Source organism: Anser cygnoides, chromosome 5 (assembly GCF_040182565.1).
Source record: "Anser cygnoides isolate HZ-2024a breed goose chromosome 5, Taihu_goose_T2T_genome, whole genome shotgun sequence".
Classification (NCBI taxonomy): Eukaryota; Metazoa; Chordata; class Aves; order Anseriformes; family Anatidae; genus Anser; species Anser cygnoides.
In genome coordinates, this window is record NC_089877.1 from 3,917,362 (window position 1) to 3,942,406 (window position 25,045).

Consider the following 25,045-nt stretch of genomic DNA (forward strand, 5'->3'; position numbering starts at 1 on the left):
AGTGGTAGCATAGATCCAAAGCCATGCATTCTGCTTTCAAACAGAAGTTGTTCAGCATGCCTTTTAGTCCAGAGGGTGGGCAAGCTGCTTTGTGAGCACTAAGTACAAATTTCCTGTTCTCATGAAAATGCCACCAAAGGGTTTTTCAGTGTAACTGATGAGAGTGGGGCTGAAGTCGTCTTTTGTTGCCCTTTGGTTTCACTGCTATGAGAAGCTCACAAGAGTAAGAAAAGGACTCCAGGAGCCCTGGCTGATCTCTGCTGGGATCGTTGGACCAGCTACAAGCAGGAATTACCATCGGTTGGAAATGGCAGAGGAAGAAGGGAAGAAGGGTGGTGTGAATGTGTGGTCGTGGTTGACCTCAAAAGAACCGATGTATGGGGCAGCTGGGGAAAAAAGGAGACATGGTCCCAGCATGAATTGAACAATAAATTGCTGATAGCTATGTCTGCTCATGCTGGAGGGAGGCACAGGTATAGACCTCATCTGTGGTGGGTATTCCACAGATCACTTGAGGACATTAAGTCCGAGTGAAAATTCATAGGATGCTCCTGAAGAGAGAGGGCTCTGTGCTTGACCTTGTGTGCCCTTCCAAAACAAAGGCTGACTGGTGTGCCCTGTATGAGGACACTGGGAGAAGAAACATCAAGGAGGAAAGGAAAAGAGCTTTTCCGCCCCCCAAAAATTGTCATTGCAATAAGTGGTTGTAAATGACCAGGAATATATCTAGGCCAGAAGTGTGAAAGCTTCTGGGCTTCAGAAGAGTATGGTCTTTAGATCAGCCTTCCCCAGAGAACAGTGGAGGCATGAAGCTGAATTGTTTGGGTTAGAGAATGAGGTGGTACGATAGCCTGCGGCTGCAGAAGGTGGGACTCGCTAGTCCTCGGTCGTCAGTCCTTGCAGAGACATTTATGTCACAGCATATGAAGCTCTGTCAGTGTTTCCATATAAAACCCCTATTTTCATGAACATTCATTTATGGTGAAAGTCTGCACGTAAGATCCTGCCTGAGGATACCTTTTTCTTTCCTATTAAAATTTTATAAACCCGTCACTTGGCTGGGATCTTTAGCTCTCTGTGGAAGTGAAATAAAAGGGGGGCCCCAATGGGGGAGCAGGGAGAGTGGAGTGACGTTCTCTTTCTCCATGCTCCTTTCACCAATTAAAGAAAAAGCATATGCTTCTGGATGAACTCCTAGATGTGAATGGCAAAAGCCATGTCTGCAGGTTCTGAGCTTCCTGACAATGATCTGATTTGGTTTGATCCAAGTGTCAAAATCCGTAAGCAGCCACTGTCCCAGAAGTCTCCCTTGGCTTTTCTGCATGCACCTGTGTGTGCAGGTGTTGCCCATGCTGCTCGGTTTGAGAGCAGTGATCCACAAACTTTAAAACCTTCAAATAGGTCTTGACCTGTGAGGCTGTAATTGTCCTCAGAGCCTTTACAGCCCGTGGGGTGATGTCTGTTACACGTTAGTCTGTAATATCCAGAATAAATAACTTGATTTTTTTTGAAATCGGTAATTATATCTCACTGCAATGGAGTGCGATGGCTCCGAATGCTAAAATGCAGTTTTAAAGTAATGCAATGAGACTGTTTAATGTCTCTGACAGTCTCAGGGCACGGCAGAAGTCTCCCTGCTTTCTTTCTCCAACGTTTCTCACTGCAGACTCGGATTACAGTACACTTGTCCTCTCAGGAGCTGACATTTCTCCCCCAATTCTCTGTGATGTTGCAAACCGGCATCTGATACTATGGGTCTCCTCCAAACAGTGCTTTGGTCTTTTCCCATCACACCTGCTTTTCAGGAAGAACTTCAGCTGATAATTTGCACTCAACTTAGTAGGGCTCTGTGCTCGAGAGAGCAATCTTGCCCTGGTAGGAGAAAGGACTAGATGATTTAATAGAGGTTTTTATAAGCATTTCTCTCTCTACCCGATCTTTCCACAGGATACAGTGCAGTCTGCATCCTAAGTTGTGATTTGGGTTTACTACCCCCTACCTAAAATATATTTTCTTTCCCTATGGTTCATTCAATTATAACTGTAGGATATATCTTCTGGGACTGAGTAATTGGCTAGATCAGAAGTAATCTTTATTTTCACTAGAGAGATGTTTACAAACTGATGCTGTAGTATCTCTTTAAAACCCACTGAGAATCTGATTAAAGGCCTGAGGATCTTCTGCAAAGATTGTCTGCTCCCAGTTGACTTGAAAGGGTCAGCATGCTGTCACAGTTTCAACTCCGAAGAATTAAGTTAAGGCTGATTCAAATGCCTCTCTCTATGTATAGCATTGATTGGACTGCTTTCAAATGGCAAGAGGTAACTTTATACTGTAGCATGTGTGAACTCCGTTTAGTTAAATAGGAGAGCTGAATGAATATGGTTGCTTGTGACATGAGAGCTCAGAGGTGAACGTATTCTACACCTTCTGCCCTGAATTAAATACTTAGGGGAGGGTGGGAAAGAAACATGGTTCTCATGGTAGCTTACTCAGGATACCGGCTGGTGCAGCTGTTCTTCACCAAGTGCAGCTCCCAGGTTTCGTATAATCGTTTCTTCTTCTCTTCCCCCGTGCACGCTCCACCCTGTAGGCTTGACCTTAATGAGATGGAATTGCTCGTAGTGGAAACAGCAGCAGAGTGCTCTTTTGAATGGGGAGAAAAAACTCTGACCCAATGAAATGAGTTTGGTGCTGCATTATCACTGCCCCCCTTTCTGGAACTGGTAGTAGCACTAAGATTTTTAACCTGGTTTCATGTGAGTATCAGTGCTCAGAGGCATCGTGCATTAATGTGGGAAACAGACTGCTGACTCGCACAAGGCGGTGGGGTTTGCAGTGCTGTGTTTCCAGTTGCTAGCCTTAGAGTAGCTTTTAAAAGGGCCCTGCTGAATGCAACCACCTGCAATAAAGATGTGCCAGGCTGAAAACTGGTGTCCTCTCGTGCTGTCAATGCGTGCACCAAAGCTGTCAGTGCTGCTTCTGGTGAGCACCTCATGAGAAGAAAATGAGCTGAACTGAGATGAGGTGTGCTCCTGAGGACCTGCTTCTGCCTGCCAGCCTCTCCACCAAGCCAGCAGCTGCCTCTTGCTGATGGAGCAACCAGGAAAGATGCCCCACTGGCATTAAACCTTTGGCCAGGAGGTAGGGGCCAGCTGGTGCAAGTCAGTGAGCATCTTGTGGCTTCAAAGCAAGCATGGGGGTTCCTGATTTTTTTGCTTCCTGCAATGTCTGGAAAGCTAATGCCCTTTTTGGTGATAGTCACAGCACCTACACCCTTGTTGGGGTTTCATAAATGCACCAGTGTTGCCCAAAAATGAACGGTCTCAAGGGTTTGGTGTATCTATGTTAAAGAGCTCAGATTTCTGTGGGCAATTTCTTGGGGATTCTTCTGAGTGTTGTCTTGGGGTGGGGGTGACGTACCTGTAGATCGAGGTATTAGGCTTAACTAAAACCTTGCTGTGTTTTTTTTGTTCTTGCCTTTTTTTTTTCTTGTCTTACAACTGTAGTAAGTCCTGGAGGAAGAGCTGCTGGAAATGCTGACAGGCTCAGAGTTAGAGCAAGCAGAGGGGCCACACTGTAGTAATGCACTGCTCAGCTTCAATTGTGCCCAGCACAATTTCTGTATTCCCTGTGGGCAGTTACTGTGCAGCGCTCTGGTGTGGTGGCTGCGCTTATGTCCAGAGTTGCAATTTGCCAGTGGTCACTCTCAGAAGAAAAATGTGCCCCGGCAGGATCCTGAGCAGGCTGAAGGCAATAACAACTGTGCACCAGCCAAGGTAGAGGAAAAGAGAACAATTTTGTTGTCTCCTGTAGGTGACCAACCACGACGTCAGACAGTTTTCTGTCTGCAAGACTTGAAAAATGATACCAGAGACTGATGGTCTCGTCCCTCCTTCCCTGCCTTCTCTCTCAGGCTGGAGGAACTGCTGCTCTGTGGTCTCTGCAGTGTAGCTGTGGCATGTTTCACTGTACACAACCAAGTTCATTTTCTGTATGGTAAACAAAGCCCTGATTGCCTCTTATGCCACATACTTTGACTGTTTTTTGTCATTATAACCTTTTTATCAAATGAAACAGTGCACTGAACTGAGAAGCTGTGGACATGTTGCAGCAGCCCTCCTGCTACGCTTGATGGATACACAGCGTTTGCTTCTTTCCTTTCTGTCATCTTTCTGCTTGGGATGGTTGGCTCCTTCCTGATCACTGAGCAAGGTCTGTACGTTTAAGTCCCAAATGATGACTTGTTCTGCCCCCACCAAGGACCTAGATAAAACTGAGCTCAGCAAAACCATTGCCAAATCCTGGCCTTCACTCAGCTTTTCTTAGTGTATGTTGTTCTCATTTAATTTGTAAACTTATAGCAGTGACTCTCTGAAGAGGGCTCATTGGTGATTCTTAATCAAAGAAAACAAATATTTCTTGTTCTTGGCTTAAGTTTCCATTAGATCTAAAGAGCAAGCTAGTTGTGAACATTGTGATGCTTCCTGCTACAACACGGCCACGTGAGTTGTTCTGCACTACCAGCTGTGAACAGTGTGACAAGTCTCATTTTGTTTCAGTTAAATTAATACTCTTAAAATGGTATTAACCCAGTTAAAATTTTGCTTATCAAAGCAAGATCTGTAAAACAAGCCAGTTAAGTGCACGTTACTGTTTGAAGTTGTATGAGAATGCGGGAGGAGTTGTTGATTTTGAACTTGCCTTGCGCTGCATATCATGATCAAGCGCTTGAGGCAACTTGAGCATCCGAGTGAGTTCGTCATTAAAGGAGCAGCATTGATAGCAGGGCTGTGTTTATTCAGCATTTCCCTGTAAGCTCTCTGAGAGCTCCTTCCTCTTAGGTGTTTACCCTGGAGTTAAGCAGGGATGCCTACTCAATGAAGGAGAGGTCTTGCACATCCTGGGGATGCTGAATGACAGAATTTCTGTGAAATGAATACTGAAGATGCTTTCTATGTCCTGGAAGAAATTACTAAAGTATCATATAGGGGAAACTTAAAGATAAAAATTAAAAAAAAAAAGACTTGATGCTATTTGTGCTGATATATTTATTTGGTGCTATGCTATGTAAGGCAGTGTATGCACACAGAATAGCAAGAAATAATCACCAAGTTAAATTTTTGAATTAAGCATCTGAGGAAAAAAAAAGGTTGAGAAGAGCAAGGAAAACTAAATAAATTCCTCAAAATAGTACCTTTTTGGTAATCTGGAGTGGGGTGGAACTCTGGTCTCCAGATCTCAGGCCTGAACACACGAATATGCCGAATTGTAAATGTGTAAGTTCGTGTGATTCTTGTTTCAGTACCATACCCAAGGGCAGATCAGCATGGGTGCTGGCTGCCAGTCTGTCTCTGGTTTATTTTGAGAGTAAGATTTTGTGTTACACTGTGTCAAATGCTAATCTGGCTAAGGCTTTCTGTATCACATATGCAATTTAATATATGTCATCGTCACCTTCCTCATTGCTGGATTTATTTTACTGGGTAGTATGTATTACGACAAAGTGTTTTTCCTCTAAAACTGAGATAAACAACTTGGGAACAAAGTGTGAACTAAGATTGGTTGACAGCAATGTTTTAAATATATTAGCAAGGAGATGAAATAAAACACAAGTATCTCTAGGAATGTTTAAGTAAACTAGGTCTTGTGTGTATATGGGAGGAGATAACGTGAAGTTGCCTAGCGGGGGAAGAGGAGAAGGGCACGCATGGGTTGGAAGGAGGCGGACATACCATTTACTTTTCTGAGTTTCAGGTATTATTGTCTGTAAGCCAGAAGAACTAACCCAGAGGTAAACAGAAAGTGTGTAGGACCTGCCACTTAAAAATGTGCACAGAAAAATAGCCTAAACTAGTCAAGGATTTGTCAAAAATGTGGTCTTTATTTTACGTAATCACTGATCAGCTAGTATTTAGTCTCCTCCTGGGTCCTGAGTGCTTTTGGTTGGTTTTGCAGAAGGTAACCCTTAGGAACAGGATTTGAAGAGAGGAATGGGAGGTGCTGAGCGTAGCATTGCTCCTCCGTGTGCCACAGTCATGCACAGGAAGGGCTCAGAAGGGCTGCTTCTGGCTGGCAGCGGGTTGCTTGCACGCACCCGGCACCTTCCACCCTGGTGTCCCTCCTGCGGGAGGTGGGTGGCATGGAGGCTGTGCCCTGCTCCTGCTCAAGAGTGTGTGGCCTGAAGGCATGGGTGGTTGTGTGAGGATGAAGGCGAAGCAGAGACCTTCCCAGGCACTGCTGCAGAGCCCTCCTTTCAGCTGCCCCGGTGCTGGCTGTGGTGGCAGCCCAGTCATGGACCACGCTTCACCTGCAGCTGCAGCCGTTTGCCTCCGGCCCCTGAGGAGCACGTCCCGCTTTACACTACCATCTTCCCCACTTCTTTCAGACATCCGTGTGGCTCTGCATTCATCCTGCCTGTTCAAAAGATAGAAATCTCCATTTCTCCCTCCATTTTTGAAGAACTGAGGTTCTTGAGTCCTTGAATCATTTGGCTTGCCCTCAGCTATGCTGCCTTTGCAGCATCCCTTTTATATAATTGCTGCTGCTCGCAGTATTCTGTAATACAGCCCCACTCCTCTCTCTAATAGACTGCTATGATGTCCATGACTTACATCCCTGAATTTTCATTACTGCTACAAAGACTTTTATGCACTTTAAAAGGGAACAGATGGATTCTTCCCTATTTTGGAAGTGATCATTCGTGCCTGTCCACCTTCTCAAGTTCACCTATTTTCATTACTTTAACTTGAAATGATTTGTGGAGTCTTCTGAGCTCTCAAAATTAAACTGGAGCCTGAATAAGATTTGAACCTAGATTTTCCTCATCTAACCTAAAGTAGATGATAGCTTCAAGGGAGGACCTAGAGAATAGTTCATTTTGGTTATAGTTCAAAACAGTAGTCAGTCTGTTCTTTCCCACTGTGCTCTTTCAATGTTTCTCCAAGGACGCTCACAAAGAGCCATTCGGAGATTGAAGTGGGAACAAAGTGTTAATTGTTAAATTATCTTTTGGCCCCTAAAAACCTAAGGAAAATCATCTGAAGGATGTTAGTTGCATACAGAGTATTCCTGTCTCCTTCCAGTGTTAAGTAGTCTGTTTTAGAAACCCTTTATGCTCTGTCCTTGGCAGTTCTCAATAGGCTTTTGCACTCAAACAATGTGGACCCTAGCAGGTGGCATTTTTGGCAAATGACCTCTTCTCAATACCAGGATGTTCAGAAGTTGGCCTTTCCCATCTTTTTCAGAACTATTAAAATAGGGGGTGAAGGGCAAATGTACTACTAATAGCATGAAGATGCACTCAGATCTTAGACGGGAAGAAAATCAAAATATCAGTTTCCAAAGAATTCGGTGACCAGTGAAGAGCGTGCTTCAATAGCTGTGCGTAGTCACTGGCCGCACTTCTCTCTGGAAACAAATGATGCAAACTTACAAGAGCGGGTCTTCTGCTGTGGCAGAGGTTAATTATACGAGTGGTTCTGCAACTTGCAGGCTTTTTCTTCTGTGCTTCGCTCCCATTTGCCTTTCTGACGTGAACTGCAGTAATATGCACAATTTATGTGTCTCTGTCTGATTTTGGTTAATTGTAGTAGTAATTACTAATTTCCAACCCTTGACCCACTTTTTTAATCGCATTTTTTAAATGATCTTTTTGTGCCATTTTAAAATTTGGTGTTTGGTTTTTAATTTAGATAAATTATGCTAAAGTGTTCTTGAGAGAGCTGCACACTAAGGTCAAAAGCTTCGTCTGCGCGGTGCCCATTTTCTTTAACCTATTTTAATAATTGTAGCTGCTTTCTTTAATGGCTAGCTTTTGTCTGAACTATGCAAAATCTGTCCTGTTTAAACCGAGCTGCTGAGGCAGCATTGAAACGAAGTGCTGTGGACTGGTGCTGAGGCTTTAGGGTCGTCTTCTGGGTCGGGGAAGATCTGGGGCCGGGTTTGCTCCCTGCCAGGCAGCTCAGCACCACAGGCCGTCCCAGAGCTCACCCACCCAGTGCCTGTGCAAGGGGCCACGAGGCTTTGGTGCTCGGCAGCCACCCCGGGCTGTATCTTCAGCGTCCCATCAGTTAGCTGCACTCACACCTCGCTGACCTTCCTAGAAAGCCTTCCCCCCCCGCCTTCTTTCCTGTAAGTAATAGGCAAATGCCTGTTGCTGCTGCTGCTGGTGGCCAGGCTCCCGGGCTGCCCCACAGGAACACGGGGGCTGTGCGAGAGCTTTTTAGGCTGCCCGGTAATATCAGTGGCGTGAGCACCTTCCTGCTTCACGGACTGCTGTGCGTGCTGAGGTGAGGAGGTGTCGAGGGGAGGTGGCACTCCGTCCCACACCAGCGCGATGGCCAGATGCCACCGTAAATGTCAGGGGCTTCTCGTCAGCTCTTCTCGTGGAAGAGCTCACAATGCTTTTTTGAAAGGGAACTCTTCTTTTTTCTTTTCTCCTCTGCTCTCCCTGACCATACAAAAGGTTATATATGTTTACAGGTAGAAGAGTGGTTTGCTTTGGCTGTTTGCAGTAAACCGTGCTAGATTTTACGCAGACTGTTTTTTCCTACCTTTCTCTCCTCCCTGTTCTTCTCCTTTTGCTTTCAACTGGGGAAGTTTAACAGGGTGTGATGTTTCTGAACTTGGAAATTGGTGTTAAAGAGCAATTAGGTGACTAGCCTCTCTGGATAAAACAGAAGAAGTTTGCCAAAGATCTTTGTGTCTTTAAACATTTGTACAAATTTCTTGTCAAACACAGAAGTGATTGCCTTTTCTCCCCTTTCTTTCTCCTGTCTCCTCAACCACTTTCAGTCCCGCATCTGGTTTAATATAATGGGTGTTTGCATGAATGGCTTAGTTAGCCAGGGTGGTAATAAAACACTTTAAATTTATTGTGACATTTGGATTTAATTAAAAAGTACACACTTAGAAAAGTAAAACATAATGTGTAGAGGGAGTCAGGAAGGTTTTTCTCCTTTTCTTCCAAAAAGCTAATTAGAGTTGTATTTTAAATTGTTTATGTGCTGCTAATCATTGTAATAAATCATTTATACTGAGAAAGACACACTCTAATGTGCTTGTGTAACTGTTTATGCTCTCAAGTTTCTATCATGAACAAATTGATCTGGAAGTGGATTTATTAACCACTAGGGAAGAAATCATTAGTGCTTTCTCTAAATATTCCCCAGGTACACTTTTATTATAGTAGTTTACTGTTTTAACTAAAACGTAACGTTATAGAGCCTTGGTTGTAATTATGATGCAAATTGACTTTCCATCACTAAAAGGAGGGAAAACTGCCTTTTCACTGGTAATATATGTCTCTATGGTATATGCCAGAGAGGCTCGCAGCTTCCAAAGTTTTTCCGAAAAGAAAGTGTAAATTCCTGTTTTCAGAGAAACACATCATGGAGACTTCATGGAAGTCTTAAAATAGCCCAGTTTCATCTCTGAAATCTACGTGGCCTTTGCTAAATGATTTTAGGACAACATAAGTCTAGCTAGTCACATTAGTTCTTTTGTATCTGGCAGCACACTTAGACTTACAAAGCAGCTGGGTGCTTTCAGAGTGCTGGAGACCACTCCAAATCTGTCGGAGATAACTGGTATTGCAGTTCCCTTGGGACTGGTGAAGACTAGAGAGATTTTCATGCAGAAAATCGGCACCTGAAGTGAAACTTATAACCCGAGATCTTCTGGTTTGTGGTGCTGTTCTTAACTCCAGGCAGGAAGCTGTGGACATCCCAGCTCTTGCCAAGGGTTTTTAAGGTGGGCTTGTCCTGGGAGCCTGGAGGTGGGTGCTGAGCTGAGTGTGAGGGCATCAAGGAGCTGCAGTCAATGGGGATTTGCAGCCCCCTTGCTGGGCCTGAGACCGAGCAACAGCTTTCGTGTTTGGAGGTGTTGCTGAGTTAGTTTTCAGCACACATGCTTTCCTATGATAGTAAATTGCTTTTCCACCATCCCCGAGAAGCCAAATCCAACCATCAAAAGCTCCAGTTAACACTGGTAGGTTTTGTGGGTGCCTTTTAAATTTAGCTGCTATTATTTGAGCACTGAATTATTTATTTACAGGTCTAATGTAAGGCAACCATGCGAGAATACCTGTAACATGTTGATTTATATAGTTGAAGATATGGTTAGGTGTTTTTATTTGAAGTCCTTGATAGAGTGAACTACGGTGCAACTTGATGGGGAGGTTTCATTTTCTGTGGGATATTCTTAACTTAAAAAGCAACAGCCACCCCACAAAACTAACCAGTGTCCAGATTTCTGGAAAAGCAGTCTGCAGCTCTTTCCAGCAGAGAAAGAAGAGTCAGTATGGAAAAAAAATTGTTCTTTTTAATACATGCATCATTTGGAGGAGCTGACTGAAGAAGGAAAGCTGAGAGGAATGCATGTGAAGCCCACGAGAGGCAGGTGCAAGAGTGCGGTGTCACTGGGAGAGGAGTGGAGATGGAGTAAGTCGGGACCAGAAGAAAGCATTGTGTGAGCCTTCCTGCAGAAGCTTTCCAAAATCACCTCCTGTGGAAAATGCAAACCACAATGCTGCAGTCTCTGGAATTTCAGCTTGTGTCTCCTGCAAAGCCTTACGCACACTGCATGCGTGCTTCCACTCGTCCCATATACATGTGCAGAGTCAGTCCCAGTGTGAACAGTCTTTGGAGCTCAGTAAAGGTGTATTGACAGCTTAATGATTCACTTCAGCATGTCTGAGGCTGAGAGCATCTGAAGGATTTGATGGCTGGTGTGTATGCATGTACATGAGAGAGACCTTCTCTTGGCTCAGGCACTGGATATCTTTGGGCCTTATGTATCTGCAGTTTTATTTTTATTTTTAAAAATATGATCCTTAGCTGCTCATGGTTGAGTTAATGTTCTTTATTTGTCCTTAGCCTTAGGGGTCTTCAAAAGTCACTCCTGTGTGTCAGTCCTAGCCATATTCATGCCATGTCACCAGCAACCTGTGGACATGTGCATGTGTGAAGAATTTATTGATGCTTTAATTACATCAGTGTCACTGAAAGGGGCTTTCTGTATCTGGCTAATTTTCCCCCAAACAAATAATTTTCTCTCAGAAGAACAAGAGTTTATTCTCTGTCTTCTTTTGGACAATATTTCTGACATGCTGGTTTAAAATCCAGCAATGCTGTACACATTTTGCTTGCAAAGTCTAAATTTTTTTTAGACTTGCAGCTATTCATTTTTCCAGAAGCCTACTATACAGTGTTCTGCCACATTAGGTTTCCCTAATAATCCATGGGAGGATGTGATCAAGATCTATTACAGCCCCTCGATGTAGTAGGCTATGGACATCGCTGAATTCTGTGAAGGAGCTGGTAGAGGCAATTCACTTTGCTGTTTGCAGATGGTTAAATTGGTATTTGGAAAGCCGTGCTGTACTAACCAGCTCTCAGAACTGTAACGAATCAAAAGATGCCTCGTGTCTTCTAGAAAATGTGGATTTTTTTGGTGTTCTTTAGATCCTTTTATGGCCATTTTCAGAGCGAAATAAGAGGCCTTTAGTCACTTCATATTCTGCTGAATCTGACACTTAGAAATATAAACGTGTCTATCAGTATGCCATTAATTGAGAATAATAAATGTCCCTTTATATGCAAAGTCTTTATATAGAGGTGACTCCTGCTGCGATTCCTGAAGGCATTTTCCTTCAAAGCACAAAAATATCAGCACTTAAAGCAGCATTTGATATCCTCTTGCTGTTCCTGCAGCCTGGGTTCTGCATTGCCATGGCTTATTTTTCTTCCCTTGGCACTTCATGTGGAGTGCTGTATCCGAATGTGGACATTCTCTGCAGAAGTGTCCATGAATGAATGGGACCAAAAAATAGCCAAAATGGCAGTTTTACAGAAAGTACCAGAATTCAGAACTGGCTTGTCGTTTGATGGAGAGCACAAGAAGGGAAGGGACCAACACAGACATGTAAATGTAGTAAGTGGATACAAAGCTGGTGCCCGCTTACCCCTGTGGGGCTGATGAGATGAGCTGCTCTTAGCCACCAGTTCTTGTGTAAGAACAACTTTTGTGTGCAGAAGGCCTGCTGATACCGTTTTGGGCTAGCACAGAAGGGTTAAAACATCTCCACTGTTGCAAGCTATTTAAATATGTAGCCTTGGAATACCAGGTCTGTAGGTTTTCAAGAAGAGCTCTGTTGTAATTTCAGACCTTTTTTATTAACCTGGGCACATAACGGCCTGGTAAGATTTAATGCCTCCTGTTTAAGCTTCATTTTTTCTCCTTCCTTGTTTAAAAATTCCTTGCAGCTTGGTGAGAAACTACCCATCTTGGCCCACCTGTTAGTAAGGCTTTTAAAATGTTGGCACCCTGAAACGGGGGGAAAATGGCTTTTGTGTGTTGTGGCAGGAGCTTCTCCTGGGTGTCCAGGAGTGGTTCTGGCCTGTGGAAGAGCGAGGAGAAATTGCCACTTCACACTTTTCGGGTGAAACTGAGGGAAGTAAGGCCTGTTAATGATGAGGAAAAATGAGTAATAATTTCAGCGTATTAAGGCTGGGTAAGATATGCAGGATTGCTCTGCTTTGAAGCTGGGTGGTGACAGCATGGAATGGGCAGAAGCGGTCCCTTGGTTTAACACCTGACTGTTCTCTGGGGAGGGTAATGTGCAGGTACCGGTACTGATTTGGACCTGAGCAGTGTGGTATATAGTGTTGCAGTTTAGTGGTAAAGCCACTAAATGGAGCTGTGATGAAACTATCCATGAGTTACGTATCAAGGACCGATCACTCTCTGGTGTTTATAATGCAGAGCATCTGTCTTAAATGCTAACTTCCAAAATATTTCTGTAAGCTGATAATGTGACACTAACTGTGGGATGTAGGTTTATCATTTTCTATGCTCTGTAACAAAAATAGGAGCTTGGGGTGTGCTGGTATGATGATGCATTAGCATAAAGTACACATTTCTCCTGTAAAAATAGGCATTCCTCCCACCACAGCTGAAGAGCAGAGAGAGAGGACATTGCCTGCGGAGGTTTGCATATTGTACTGCAAGTGTATTTTGACACTAGAAACTGAAGAAACGGGAAACTAGATATGTCTGGGGAGTAACTACTGATCTAAGTGTCAGGTTTGATACTGGCAGACTCTCTGGAACCAGTAGCTCAAATCTCAGGAGGGCTGGCGGAGCCCTTGACCTTTGTAGTAGGAGATGAACTGCTGTTACTGCTGAGGGCTGTTTTCGAAGAGAGGGATGGGCTCAGAAGTGGTGCCAATTCTGCACAGACACAGGATGGCCCAGAGCACTAATACAGAGGAAGTATTCCCCCTGATTTTCTTGGCCGTTTAAACAATGCTGTCTGTGTGACGTCTGTTGGCTTCACTTCTCTCTGGAGGTGGCTGTGTTTCAGCCCTCCAGTCGTATGTGGTTGCAATGTGGAGGTTCTAGGCAGAAGAAGAGTGGTGTCAGCACTGGAAGCATATTTAAACAAATCAAAGTTTCAGATTGCCCATGCTCTAGGAATAGTTTATTTTGGAGCTCACAAAAGAATGTAAGTATTTTTGAGGTATCTAGTTCATGCCACTGGTGCTATCATGTAAAAGTGACGAGTTTTTGCTTCCCCAAGGTCAGTGTGTCAATTCTGAAATCAGCTGTAGGCCACTGAGCACAGGATAAGTGGCTGTCACTCAAAGTTGTCTACTTGTCCGATTGACAGACTAGAGCAAGCCTAGGGAGTCCCATGTCAACCCAGCACCATCTCAGTAGCTGTACATACAGGGAAAGGCTGAGGGAATTGGGTTTGCCCAGCTCAGAGAAGAGAAGGCAATGGGGAGAAGTCACCTGCGAGGGCTCAGAGATGACTGAGCCAAACTCTTCTCAGAGGGGAGCAGTGGAAGGACGGGAGGTAGCAAGGGAGGCTGCGACTAGATGCAAGGTGCTTTTCACCATGGGGGAAGCAGGGTCTAGAGATGCCTCCTTTCCATACTCAGGCACTCTCAGAGTTTGAGACCACTCTGAGCACCATGGTCTAAAAGTTAGCTGTGCTTGGAGCAGGGGCTTGGGCTTGGGGCTGGGTGACCGTTACTGATCTTCTCCAGCCTAGGAAAGGAATTTGTGCCAGGAATTCCCATGGGAAAATAATCTCTGTCCCAGGTAGCCGTCAGCAGGGATAGGTAGTGGCATGGTGAGACAGGGAATGGATGATACAGTGATGGTCCTGTTAAAACACCAGGAGGAGAAACTGGCTCTCAGCTTCTGAGGTTGTGCTGGCTTTCAGCGCAGACACACCACTCCTCTTGTATTCCCTGTTTGGGACTGGGGCTAAATTTCAGCTGTGCTGGATTTGGGACTAACGTGAAAATGGGGCTGAACCTGCATTAAGAGTGTGAAGTCTCTGGGAAATCTTCCTGCTGTTTATTCCTCTGAAAGGAGGGTGGCAATTGCACACTTGGCAGTTGCTGTAAAATTGCTGCTACAGATAACCAAAATGGGATAGATGTACTTGACTTTGGCTGAAATGCAGATATTTATTCTTTTTCACACAGTTCTTGTTTGTAAGCACTTAAGGGCTCAGGATGGGTCCTGGGACTTGCAAATACATATTCAGATGTTTCCAGGAGGAAACACTGGATCAAGAGCACATGTTGGTTTTCTTATCAGAGTTCTGGTTCTCTGTGACTTGGAATAAGTACAATAGCAGTATATAAAGATGAAGACAAATAAATTAAGACTTCTATATTTATGTTACCGCTTCAAATACTGTTGGTATGCAAAAGGAGAAAAAAAAAGACCATATAACACTTGAAACAACAAATTACTCATCTTAAGCTTTGCTGTGGCAATCATGGCTTGCTTTAAAGTAATGTTTCTTTCCCTGCGCTTAGATAATTTAAACACTCCTCTGAGAAGAGGTACCACATGGAGTGCAGTAGAGTTGAAGTAAATTTCAGAAAAGGATTACGTTTTGCATGTGGAAACAATGACTGTAGGCTGTAGATAAACAACATGGGTTTGGAGTGATCATTGTTGCTATAGCGTGATTATTTTTCTCAGGGACAGGCGCTAGCTTCTTCCTTTGAAGAACTGCTGTGCTCACATCTGTGTTGTGCTTTATACAGCGTTTGTGCTGACTATTGGTCCGTTTGCTGATTACTTCCCTTTCTCACCCAAAAGTAGGATGCTGCAATCACATAACTTCTGAGTCTTCAGCAGCAGCAACGGGCTGCGACAAGAGGTTTTGGCAAGAGCCCCCTACGGCCTATGAAAATGCCCTTATCGTGTACCCCATGCATATATAAGCATCTCTTCCAGAGCTTTGAAAGTCAGAGTTGCTGAGGGGATGGCACGGTCTTGAGAGCAATCAAGCCTAGGAATAATGCAGGGCTGCTCAGAAGCTCTCTAGGTTAATAAGCAAATGTTTGTATCGCAGGTCTGGAGGTGTGTTCTGGGAAGCCAAAGCTTTCTTTTTTTTGGCCCACCTAGATGTCCAACAGGAACTTATTTCTTGAGTACTGTGTTTGCTTTATGAAAGGAAAGGCAGGGGAAAGAAAGAATCTGATATGATTTGGAAGTAATAAGGTGGACTTTGCAGCAGCCCTGCCCTTAATGACTTTTATTCTCACAAACCTGGTTTCCACATATTTATAGTCTTTTTCTTGAAATATCAAAATATTTGTAGCTTTTTCTTTTTTTTCTTTTTTTTTTCCTTTTGAATGTGAATAAATTGTGTCGTTTGACACTGGTGGACATGTTTCTTTGTTCGATAAAGAGCAAATTTTCTTTAGATTTAGTTCCTTGGACTCATAGGAAAATTGTATAGCATTGAAATGCTAGGAATTAATCTGAATAGCCAGTGTGAGGTGGAAATGCTCCCTCTGCTTTAATTGGCATGGACCGGTGAAAGGCAGCTCTGTGGCTGCCTCCCTTGCTAACTGCCCAGCCTTGTGGCAGATTGACATAATTCCCCAGTCTCTGGGGAACCGTAATAGAGTACTCCCTGAAGTGCTCAAAATCCTGAAGGGAAATTAAAATCTTTTTTTTTTTTTTCTTATATAGGGTTTTCTGGAGTACTTATGTTCGTGCAAAGGACCGTGGACTATTAAATGGAGGGTTTTTTTTTAAAGGTTTTTCTAATTGCCACACTTCCTCCCTCTTCCCCTCTTTAAGTGGCTTGGACAGTTGCAGAACTTTGATTTTAAATTTGTCTGATCTCTCGAGATATCTAGGTAGGGAAAACTATCGTAACTGAAAATGGTTCCTTTTTTTTTTTTCTTCCATTTTAATAGATATGTTTAGTCTACTTTAAAAGCTTTCTGGAGAATCTTTTATATATGGCTAATTTAAGCTTGTCAAGTTTTAATTATAATCTCTCTATACACAAGTTAAAATGCTTAATGCTAGTGAAAAGTTCTGAATACAAAGCAAACCTGTGTCAAGCTGCAGAGCACTCTTACCCGTCTTAATTGCGTTTGGTCTGAACTTTAACCGTAACTCTCCCATCTGTCTTACACATTCCCTTCTCTCATCACAACAACTTTCTTTCTGCAGAGTGCTGAGGATCTGTCTTAATTCTGCAGGATTTCTGGTGTGGCAAAATCCTGCTATCAGTGCACAGACGTTCAGCTTGCTCCTTTTTCCCCCTGCAGCACAGAGTGCTTTCCTGGTGCACAGCCTGGCTGCCCAGGACAGCCCAGAGCATGTACTCGCCCCTGGCAGGACAGCACTGCTGGTGGAAGATTGGGTACCCCAGCTACTAGAGAAGTGCCCTGGATCCCAAACGCTGTGACAACTTCTGGTTTCAGATAAAAATCTGTACCCTAGAGCATCTGTAGTTGTTTTTGTCTGCAGTTTTATGGATGTTTTCTGAGGTAGTTCATTCCTTCCTAGGACTGTTGTCTCCCTCATTTTCTAGCTCTGACCAAGCCTTTGCAGCAAAGGTTAGTTGTGTCTTTTCCTTAGATAACAATGAGTTTCATTCAAGCTTAGAAAATTAGCCTTGAAAATACTTACTGTGTGCAGATTCCTTTTGGAGAGTGCATTTAAAAGTTTGAATCCAAAATTGATTTGGAAGCACTCTAATCTAAAATAACCCTGATGCTAGCATTGTTGTCTGCAGCTCCTGCTAGCCCCCGGTGTTCCGGTATGGCGCGTTGGCACACAGTTCCCTGATGCTGTGAAATTCACACTCATCTGTGGATACGGACTTCTCTAAAAAGGACTGCGAGGCACTTAAGACTCCTTATTTCGTTAGTTCAGTGAAGGAGTTCATTTCAGCAGTCAGAGATCTTATGTTGAGGTGGAGGAAAACCAAGCAAATCAAGCAGTAGAGAGTCCCGTCAAAGTGGAGTGGAGGAAAGGCTGCTCAGTAAGGTTTTTTTTGGCCTGTAGGTGCAGCATTTTAGAGCTGAAGGTTAGTGGTTTAGGATTTCTTTTTGGTCTGAGGTTTGAGGCAGATCATAAGGAGATGCGTAGCTGGTCCAGACTTCAAGAGGTACATTTCAGGAAGCTTTTAGTTCTGCACGCTGGGCTAGGTCATATGATTTTTTTCATTGTTTTTAACCAAGTGTAACCATCAGCATCCTCATGTATGTTGGTGAGAATTAAATGGAGAATAAATAACTGAATGGAAGAGCCGACTTCCACTTTAAGAGAATCGGTTTCTGCACAAAGCAGTGGTAATGATCCAGAGGAGCAGGACACATCAAGAAAAAGAGTAAAGTGTGAGTACCATCCAAAGTGCAGGCAGCAGGTCATAAATTCTTGTAGTGGTGGTGGTCTGAAATTCAAGGAATAGGATTAGAAAGCTACTGTAGGCTAATGAAAACGACTCCCTTAGGATCAGCTTGAATTCAACTCAGTGGTCAGCCATAAGAGGAGGAATGTCTTATGCAATTCCAGCTTCTCATCCATATTCTGAATACTGTGATGCAAGGCTCCTGAATGCTTAATAGAGTAGAATATGCTCTGTTATGCTATATTTCATATGGCTTCTAAGATGCTTTAGTGCAAACTAAATGTCATGCTAACTTGCCCCAAACCCTTAGTGCTCACTTTACTCTGGAATATATGGTGAATTGCAACAGTGTTTTCACCGCCTTCCTGGGGCATTTCACCAAAAAAAAAAAAAAGTGGATTTTTTCCCTCTTACTTAGGTCTTTTCTGTTGTCCAGGGGAATAATGCAAAGGTCTTGCCTATATGTCACATCAAAGGAACTCTCTACAGAAGTATACAACAGCTAAAGCCAGGAAAACATTTTTAATTTCTTGTAAGGAAGGGTAGCGTTCATGGTCAGCTGTGGATTGCGAGCCCTAACTTAATCAGCTGTGAACAACAAAAATTAGTTTGAGGTATATGGGGACTGGCCAACTTCAGCTATACAAATGTTTAATGATCAGTGTTGTGCTGGGGTCTGCATACCTTTCCCCGTGAATGAAAGGGGAAATGGCCAAGCGCGGGACTTTCTCTGTCTTAATTGTAGTGGTGAAATGGGGTAGAGTAAAATCTGTCTGTGAAAGCAAATTGTGGCTTAAGCTAGACCTTAGTAAACAGAAGAACAGAAGCAGTGTAAGTATTTAGCCTCTTTTTTCTGTCTTCTCTGTCTTCATGGCATTAGGAGAAAGTGAATTTAGCTGCTATTATTTGCAACATAGAGCAAGTTCTTTCTGACAAACTTCACCCTGCCCTTTTTCTCTTTTGGCTTAGTATTTCAAGACTAGAAGGGTGCTGGGCTCTCTGGGGTCAGTGGTGGGATGTGAAGGATCATTCCAATTTGGTGGGGGACTATACTTTGTGTAAACATCTGTGTTAAATGGCATGCAAGGTGAGAATATCCAGGGTCCTCCTGTAGCCTGAGCACCTGCTTTAAAGAAGTTGTGGACTTTTTTCTGGTCTTCCTCAGACAGGAGCTGCAGCTGAACAAAATGCTTTTTCTCTTTAGGGTCTGGTATTAGAGTTTTCAAGGTAATTTTAGACCCCTGAAGTTTGGCTACACATTGCTGTGTTGACTGCAGGTGTAATCCAGATAAATACAGTGCAGTTGTGTAGATCTGAACCATTTTTGGCATCCCTTCTGGACTTGTCAATGTATAGCTGGAGTTTACCAAAGCACCTCTGCAAATTCCATGCTGTATTTTAACATAACATCTTTCCCACGTTGCCAGCGTTTCAGGAGGTAGTATTGTGTCATTCAGAATTTCAGTGTTTGCAGAAGGTTAGAATATCATTAATATCCGAGATGATACAAATTCTGCTTCCTAAATTAGTAACCATGTATTGGTTGTGCGCGCAGTGACTGCCAGTGCAAAGCAGAGATGGCGAGTCCTCAGCCCGCCCTCGCCCGGAGCCTGGTCCCTATCTTATACAACAGGAAAAACATACTGCTTTGCAATACTGGGGGGAGGAAGGATGTTCTCTTAACCTTGGTTTTTCTCCACTACTTTCAAGAGACAAAATTCCAGGCTGCTTCATTTTTTAAGTCAGCAAACTGATTATATGTTGTAAAAGATCAGTGTTTTCATGGGTGAGTAGTAATTACTGAGTAATGGCTTAAAACATTTCCTGAAGGAACATAAAGCTGTTTTTAAAAGTCAAGAGTACATTAAAAGGATTACCATGTAGATTTGATTTTTAGATAACACTAAAATGGATCCCAAATGGACTTATGAAAAGGGATGCTATCTCTTTAATGGAAAGTGCATGGTCTGACAGCTCAGCATGCAAATGGTCCTGCAAAGGACTGTGTGTTGTGTTTTTTCCTTTCAACAAGAAGAGAATGAAATAGCTTTCCTTCCTGCCCTGCTCCTTTCAACTTTTAATAGCAGACGGGTTGGTCTGCTGTCGCTAGGAAAGGGAGAAGAGGCTGGGTTTTCGGGATAACTGCATCTTTCTGATTCATTAGGGAGGTGTATTTCGTGGCTTCTAGAAGGTCAGCAGCAATTGTCTCCCTTACAAGGATTGCATTAAGTAGAGGGACTCTCTCTGCGTTCTTTATAGGTGAATCTCTACTTGTCTGCTGAAAATGAAGAAAATATGCAAATGAATGTTTAGTGCCTCTGTATTTATAGAGGTAAAGGTGCAGCTGTACTAATCTTGTGCAGGGCATATAAGCATCAATGTTTGGCTTTGCAGTAAGTTTGGACTGGAGGCTGATACTTTCGTACTAGAATAACTTGCAATCACTATAGCATTGGCTTTTTCAGAGTTGTGAGCACAACTTTCTGGTGCTTGATGGTGTAAAATATGCTTTTGGCCTGAGTAGGGTTTCTTCTAGAAACATTTAAGAGTATATTCATATTTCATTAAACATAGAGCAGCACGATTCCAAATTCTTTTGTGGTATTGCACAAGTTATTATAGGCTCCAAAAGTCTTGAGAAATTTCTCTAAGCCTGTGAAAGCTTTAGATTGGGTAGTCATCATTGCCTGCATTAAGGGCTGTGACAGATTGCTTCATCAGTGTACACAGAGCAGAACATCAAATGGCCATTTGGCAGTGGGCACTGAAATTCTATTAAGGTTGCCGAAAGCTTAGGTTGACATTGTATGTGTCTGCAAAGAGGCAGAAGAAAAGATGATGATGATCGTGCAGTGATATAACTCTATTCTCCTTAAAATATTCACAGACATAGTGTACCAAATCTGTCAGAGTGATGTTAATGTTTCGCTGCTAAACCTGAGCTCTGCTACATCACACATCTTTGCATATCTATTGAAACCTCAGTAGCAATATGTTAAACAATGCATTTTACCCAGAAGGTCAGGATTGTGGAGTATTACATGTGTGAAAGGAAATAATTGAGTTGAGTTTTTACTTCTCAGATACTCTTTGCGATTTTAATTTGATATAAGGTTTTTCTCTTTGGTTTTATGTCCTTTTTGGAAAAGGACAAAGAAGGGGACACAAAACTCTAAGTGAGCTGAAAAGAGCAGAATGAGTTCTTATCTTTGCGATCATTTGACTTGGAAACTCTTCTAACGGTTTTCTTTGACACCCGAATCCCTTGATGAGGAAACTTGGGATCTTAGCGTATTTTCAGCAGTCACCTGCAAACCAGTGGAGTAGTGAGGAATATTGGGAAGAATTCCAGGCTGATATCCCAAATAACTATGTTCCCTCATCTGTGATGTTACCGTTCTGCTGGAAAGGTGGTTTGAGGGTATTGTCTCCATTGCCAGAGTTTTTTCTACTACAGAAACTGAATGAGGGAACTAGTCACCTAAAATCAGGAACTTCGCTAGAGTGCAGAACACTAAATTGTGACAAACCAAGAAAGCTTGATCCAAATGTTCTCAGATTAGGTTGAAGGTACAAGAAATCAGCATGTTTTCTTTTTTATTTATTTATTACTGTTCCCAGGGCTTCAAATAGTAAAAATGGATTTTACTGAAACATTGCATGTGCTAAGAATAAGCTTTGGGCATATGCCAATTATGAAAAATTAAAGCTCAAACAAGCATATTTTATGAGCACAGGGAAAATGTTGCTTGTGAAAATGATTTATGGAAACTGTTTTGCAGCAGCAATTATTATGGTTTGCACTCAGTCCTGCTGCCATGTGTTCCTTTATAGCAACAGGTCATCCTCTGGTAAGACCTGCTATGCAACAGAGTCTTAAACCAGGTACTGGAAGTCTCAAAATTCTGGAGGAAAATGAAAATTAGACTCTACCCCTAAACCTTTTGCCCTGAATCAGGACCTACCTCGGTACCAATTCAAATGATGAGAATGGTTATTTTGGGTATCACTGTCTACACGAGCAAATGGCTTGAAAGTAAAGTCTCTCTGCATGTGAGATTGGAGGTGGGGTAAGCCATTCGTGAAACCTTGGATCACTTTTAGGCAGCTGAAACTGCTATGGGAAGCTAGACCCTACAGTAGATTTCACTAAAGCTTATTCTAAACTGAAGGGCCAAAAAATTACTATGTTACTGGAAGGAGGACTATATCATGGTTGAAACAGAAGTACTGATAAAAATGTTGTTTCTCTTATTAAGCACCCACTCCAACTACTTTTTTGCCATGCTTGGGGAATTCATTCAGTAATGATACAGAAGAAAGAATACCACAAATGAATTGCTAAAGCCACTGTAAAAATCCCCTACTATATATTGCAGCCTGAAACTGGAAATGAAAAAAGATTGTGGTTATTCATTGAATAATTTTGATGAATGGTCTAAGGCTCGTTCACAAACATTTAGTTGCAAGTACTTGGTGTTCCAAAGGTAATGTTTTAATTGGATATACAGATGACATGATTACTTTCATGGTTCTGGCCATAGTTCTTCAGATGAAATGCTTGGTGAAGATGCCCAAGATGATGTACTCTCAGTTCAATGGAAGTGCATGGTTTACCTGGTTTCACAGAGTGTAACATTCATAGAAGGTGAGTAACACAATACTGGGAACACAAAGTGAGCTTCTTTTTAAGGGAATGAAAATTCACTGCATCTTTTTGGCAATGACTGTCTGCATTTACTTAAATGGGTGATGCAGGGCTCTAATGCTTTTAAATGATATAAGATCCTCTGATAATAGACACAAGAGTGCAGCTTATTTATTGTGATGAGACAGGAGTTAATAAGATTACTTCTACTCTTCAGTTACTTTTTCATCTTTTGCAGCCAAATGCTTTTTTTTTTTTTTGTTAGTAGACAAAAGGAGGACAGGTCATTTAAAGAGTGTTATGCTAGAAATAAACATTTGTCCCTCAAGTGGAGCTCTGAAACCTAGGCTTGATTGCCCAGCTGCTGAAACTCCAGTCTTTAAACCAGGATTGCTTTTAGCACTGGAATGCAGCATCCCTATAATAATCGCTTTCGTAAATTTCAATAAAACTTTAAATAAATAATAATAAAACGTAAATCTGTAATAATAGTGGTCTTTGGCAGAGGAATTGTTCAGAAATGTGGTAAGTGTGTCTGAAAGGCACTGCTTGAGCAGGAAGTTGTGGTGGAGAACACAAGCATAACTCCAGCACCGTGTTGTGCAAGGTGCTGTATGGATGTATAAGAAGCCCTGTTCTCGAGTGGTTGTCAAAAACCTTTCTGGGAGTGGATTTTTATTTTCATTTTTAGTTACCTGCTTTGTTTTTGAGCGAGCTTTTATAGTAGAAGTAGCTAATATGAGGAAAACTTTAAAGAATAAATAAATAAAAAACAACAAACAACAAACTTGCAGAGGGAAAGAGTTAAAGCCATCTGCCTGAAAGCATTGTGTAAAACATACACACAATGTTGGGGAAATAAGCCAATTATGTGTGCTTCACAGGAGGTGGGGGACTGACCTTTGTGTATAATTAGTTCTTTTATTTAAAGCAAAGATTTTGAATAGAATAACTAATTAGCTGTCATAAATGGCAAATTGAAGATTTTGGCCCGATCCCTTGGGGAACGTGGGAGGACGTCCCTCCTCCCAACCCGTACTGTACCCTTGCTCTCCTCATTAGGGCTGTTTTGAGTTTCCTGCAGCAGTAATGAGGAGTGCAGCGGCGGCACTTCCCGGAGCCCCCTGACAAGGCACGCAGCGCAGGAGGAGCAGAGCCGCCCTCAGCTCCTGGGCTTGTGTGGGCGTCGCGAGGGCTCGCGTGGCGGAGGGGCTGCGGGAAGCTGCAGGGGGGCTGCGAAGTCCTGGTGGTATCACCTGTGCTGTATGCTCTGGACTTCACCGCAGAAAATACAGGAGAGCTGCAAAGCCTCGAGGCATATATCATTAGCCAGCAGTCCCACATTACTCTTTCAGACCAATTAACCTTTAGAGCTGCATTAAAGAAATTAGGTGGTGAACTTCCATGCTTTCAGAAGGGACCAGTAGCTCTCTTGCAGACCAGAGCGCTGTAGAGACATACGCCATAGGACCATTGCAGATAACTGTTATTTAAAAGGTCTACCATTTATAAAAAGTTTCAGGGCTGTCTTAGAAACGAGGCTTTATGAGCAGTGCCCTTAGAGGAACTGCAGCTGATTGCCACGTTGAATAGAAATATCAATAAAATGGGCTAGAAAAATTTAGAGGTCTACTTAGTGGACACTTGTGTTACAAAGCCAGCGGAATAATTTTACAGAAGGACCCCGACTGAGAAGATATGGGCTGATTAAAGCTGGTTTGCCCGGCTGTGAATAGAGGTAAAGTTTAGATTACTCACTACAATAACAGCCTCTTTAGACACAGCCATAAATTTCAGTATGTCCAGAGGTGGTGTCTATAATTTTTTAATGCGCATTGGAGCTCCGAGCACTCAGAACAGGTTTTGTTTTGTATTTACCAGCAGCAAGTCTATTAAGTTGTAAAGGACAAAGACGGGAGTGTAGGTAGCCAAAAATAGAAAGGCTTCATCTGCCGCTGCTAAGAAAAGATAGCGATGGATGGCTAGCAACAGGAGGGGGGAGAGGAGTGGATGGTACTCTCAGAATTTCATGATCAATCTGCATTCCCTTTGTGATCATGTATTTAAACAGGTGAGTGGCCAGCTGTTAATTTGCCTAGCTCTGCACTGCCACTTTTCGTTGCCTTGTCCTCGCTCATAGGGTACACGTGGAAGTTGTCTGCGGTGAGCCCTTTCCTTCTCGACACATTGACATGATGCCCCTGATCAAAATGAACTAGGCATCTTGGCATTTTTTGCTAAACGTTGGGGGAAAAATCTACATGGGGAAATGAGGCAGCATTGCAGTTTTGCAGCGGGGAAATTTCCAAAAAGGAAGAGCAGCTCTGCAGGCAGCTTCTGCCTGCAAAGCCTGGCTTGTTTGGGGATTGCTGGAAGGGAGGCAGGAGGAGGAAACTGGGGTTTGGTGCTGACTGCATCCCCTCTGTGCATGCCTCCGACTGCAAAAGGGGTTAAGCTTTTGAGATGCTGCTCTCTTGTTGCTTGCAAATGACATGGCAAGCCTGCGAGGAACCCTTGCTGATCAAGTTTGGCAGTTTTTGAAATTTTGTTTCACGCCTTGCCTGCTGTGTCAACTCGCCAGCTAATTGCAGCCGCAACTTTCTGTAGCGGTGTGTGCGCTCCGTGCAGACCGGCTGGCTGGATGTCGGAGGGAAGCCTCACAGACCAAAATGTAATTTCAAAACACTGAACCTGACCAGCAGAGGCTG

General features: G+C 43.1%; 1 protein-coding gene across 13 annotated transcripts in view; it reads left to right on the top strand.

The window, feature by feature from the left end:
* LMO1 (LIM domain only 1) overlaps nt 1-25,045 on the top strand; it is a 68,138-nt gene that overhangs the window by 24,571 nt on the left and 18,522 nt on the right. Inside the window, exon 1 of one of the 13 annotated variants that reach the window (XM_013189143.2) lies at nt 22,232-22,337. The exons of 11 other annotated variants lie outside the window; for them this stretch is intronic. In XM_013189143.2, coding sequence (XP_013044597.2) covers nt 22,247-22,337 — 91 coding nt within the window. In that variant the 5' untranslated portion in view covers nt 22,232-22,246. Of the gene's footprint in view, nt 1-22,231; nt 22,338-24,388; nt 24,409-25,045 lie in introns of those variants that run through there. One more of the 13 variants, XM_066997352.1, reaches the window with a different exon arrangement.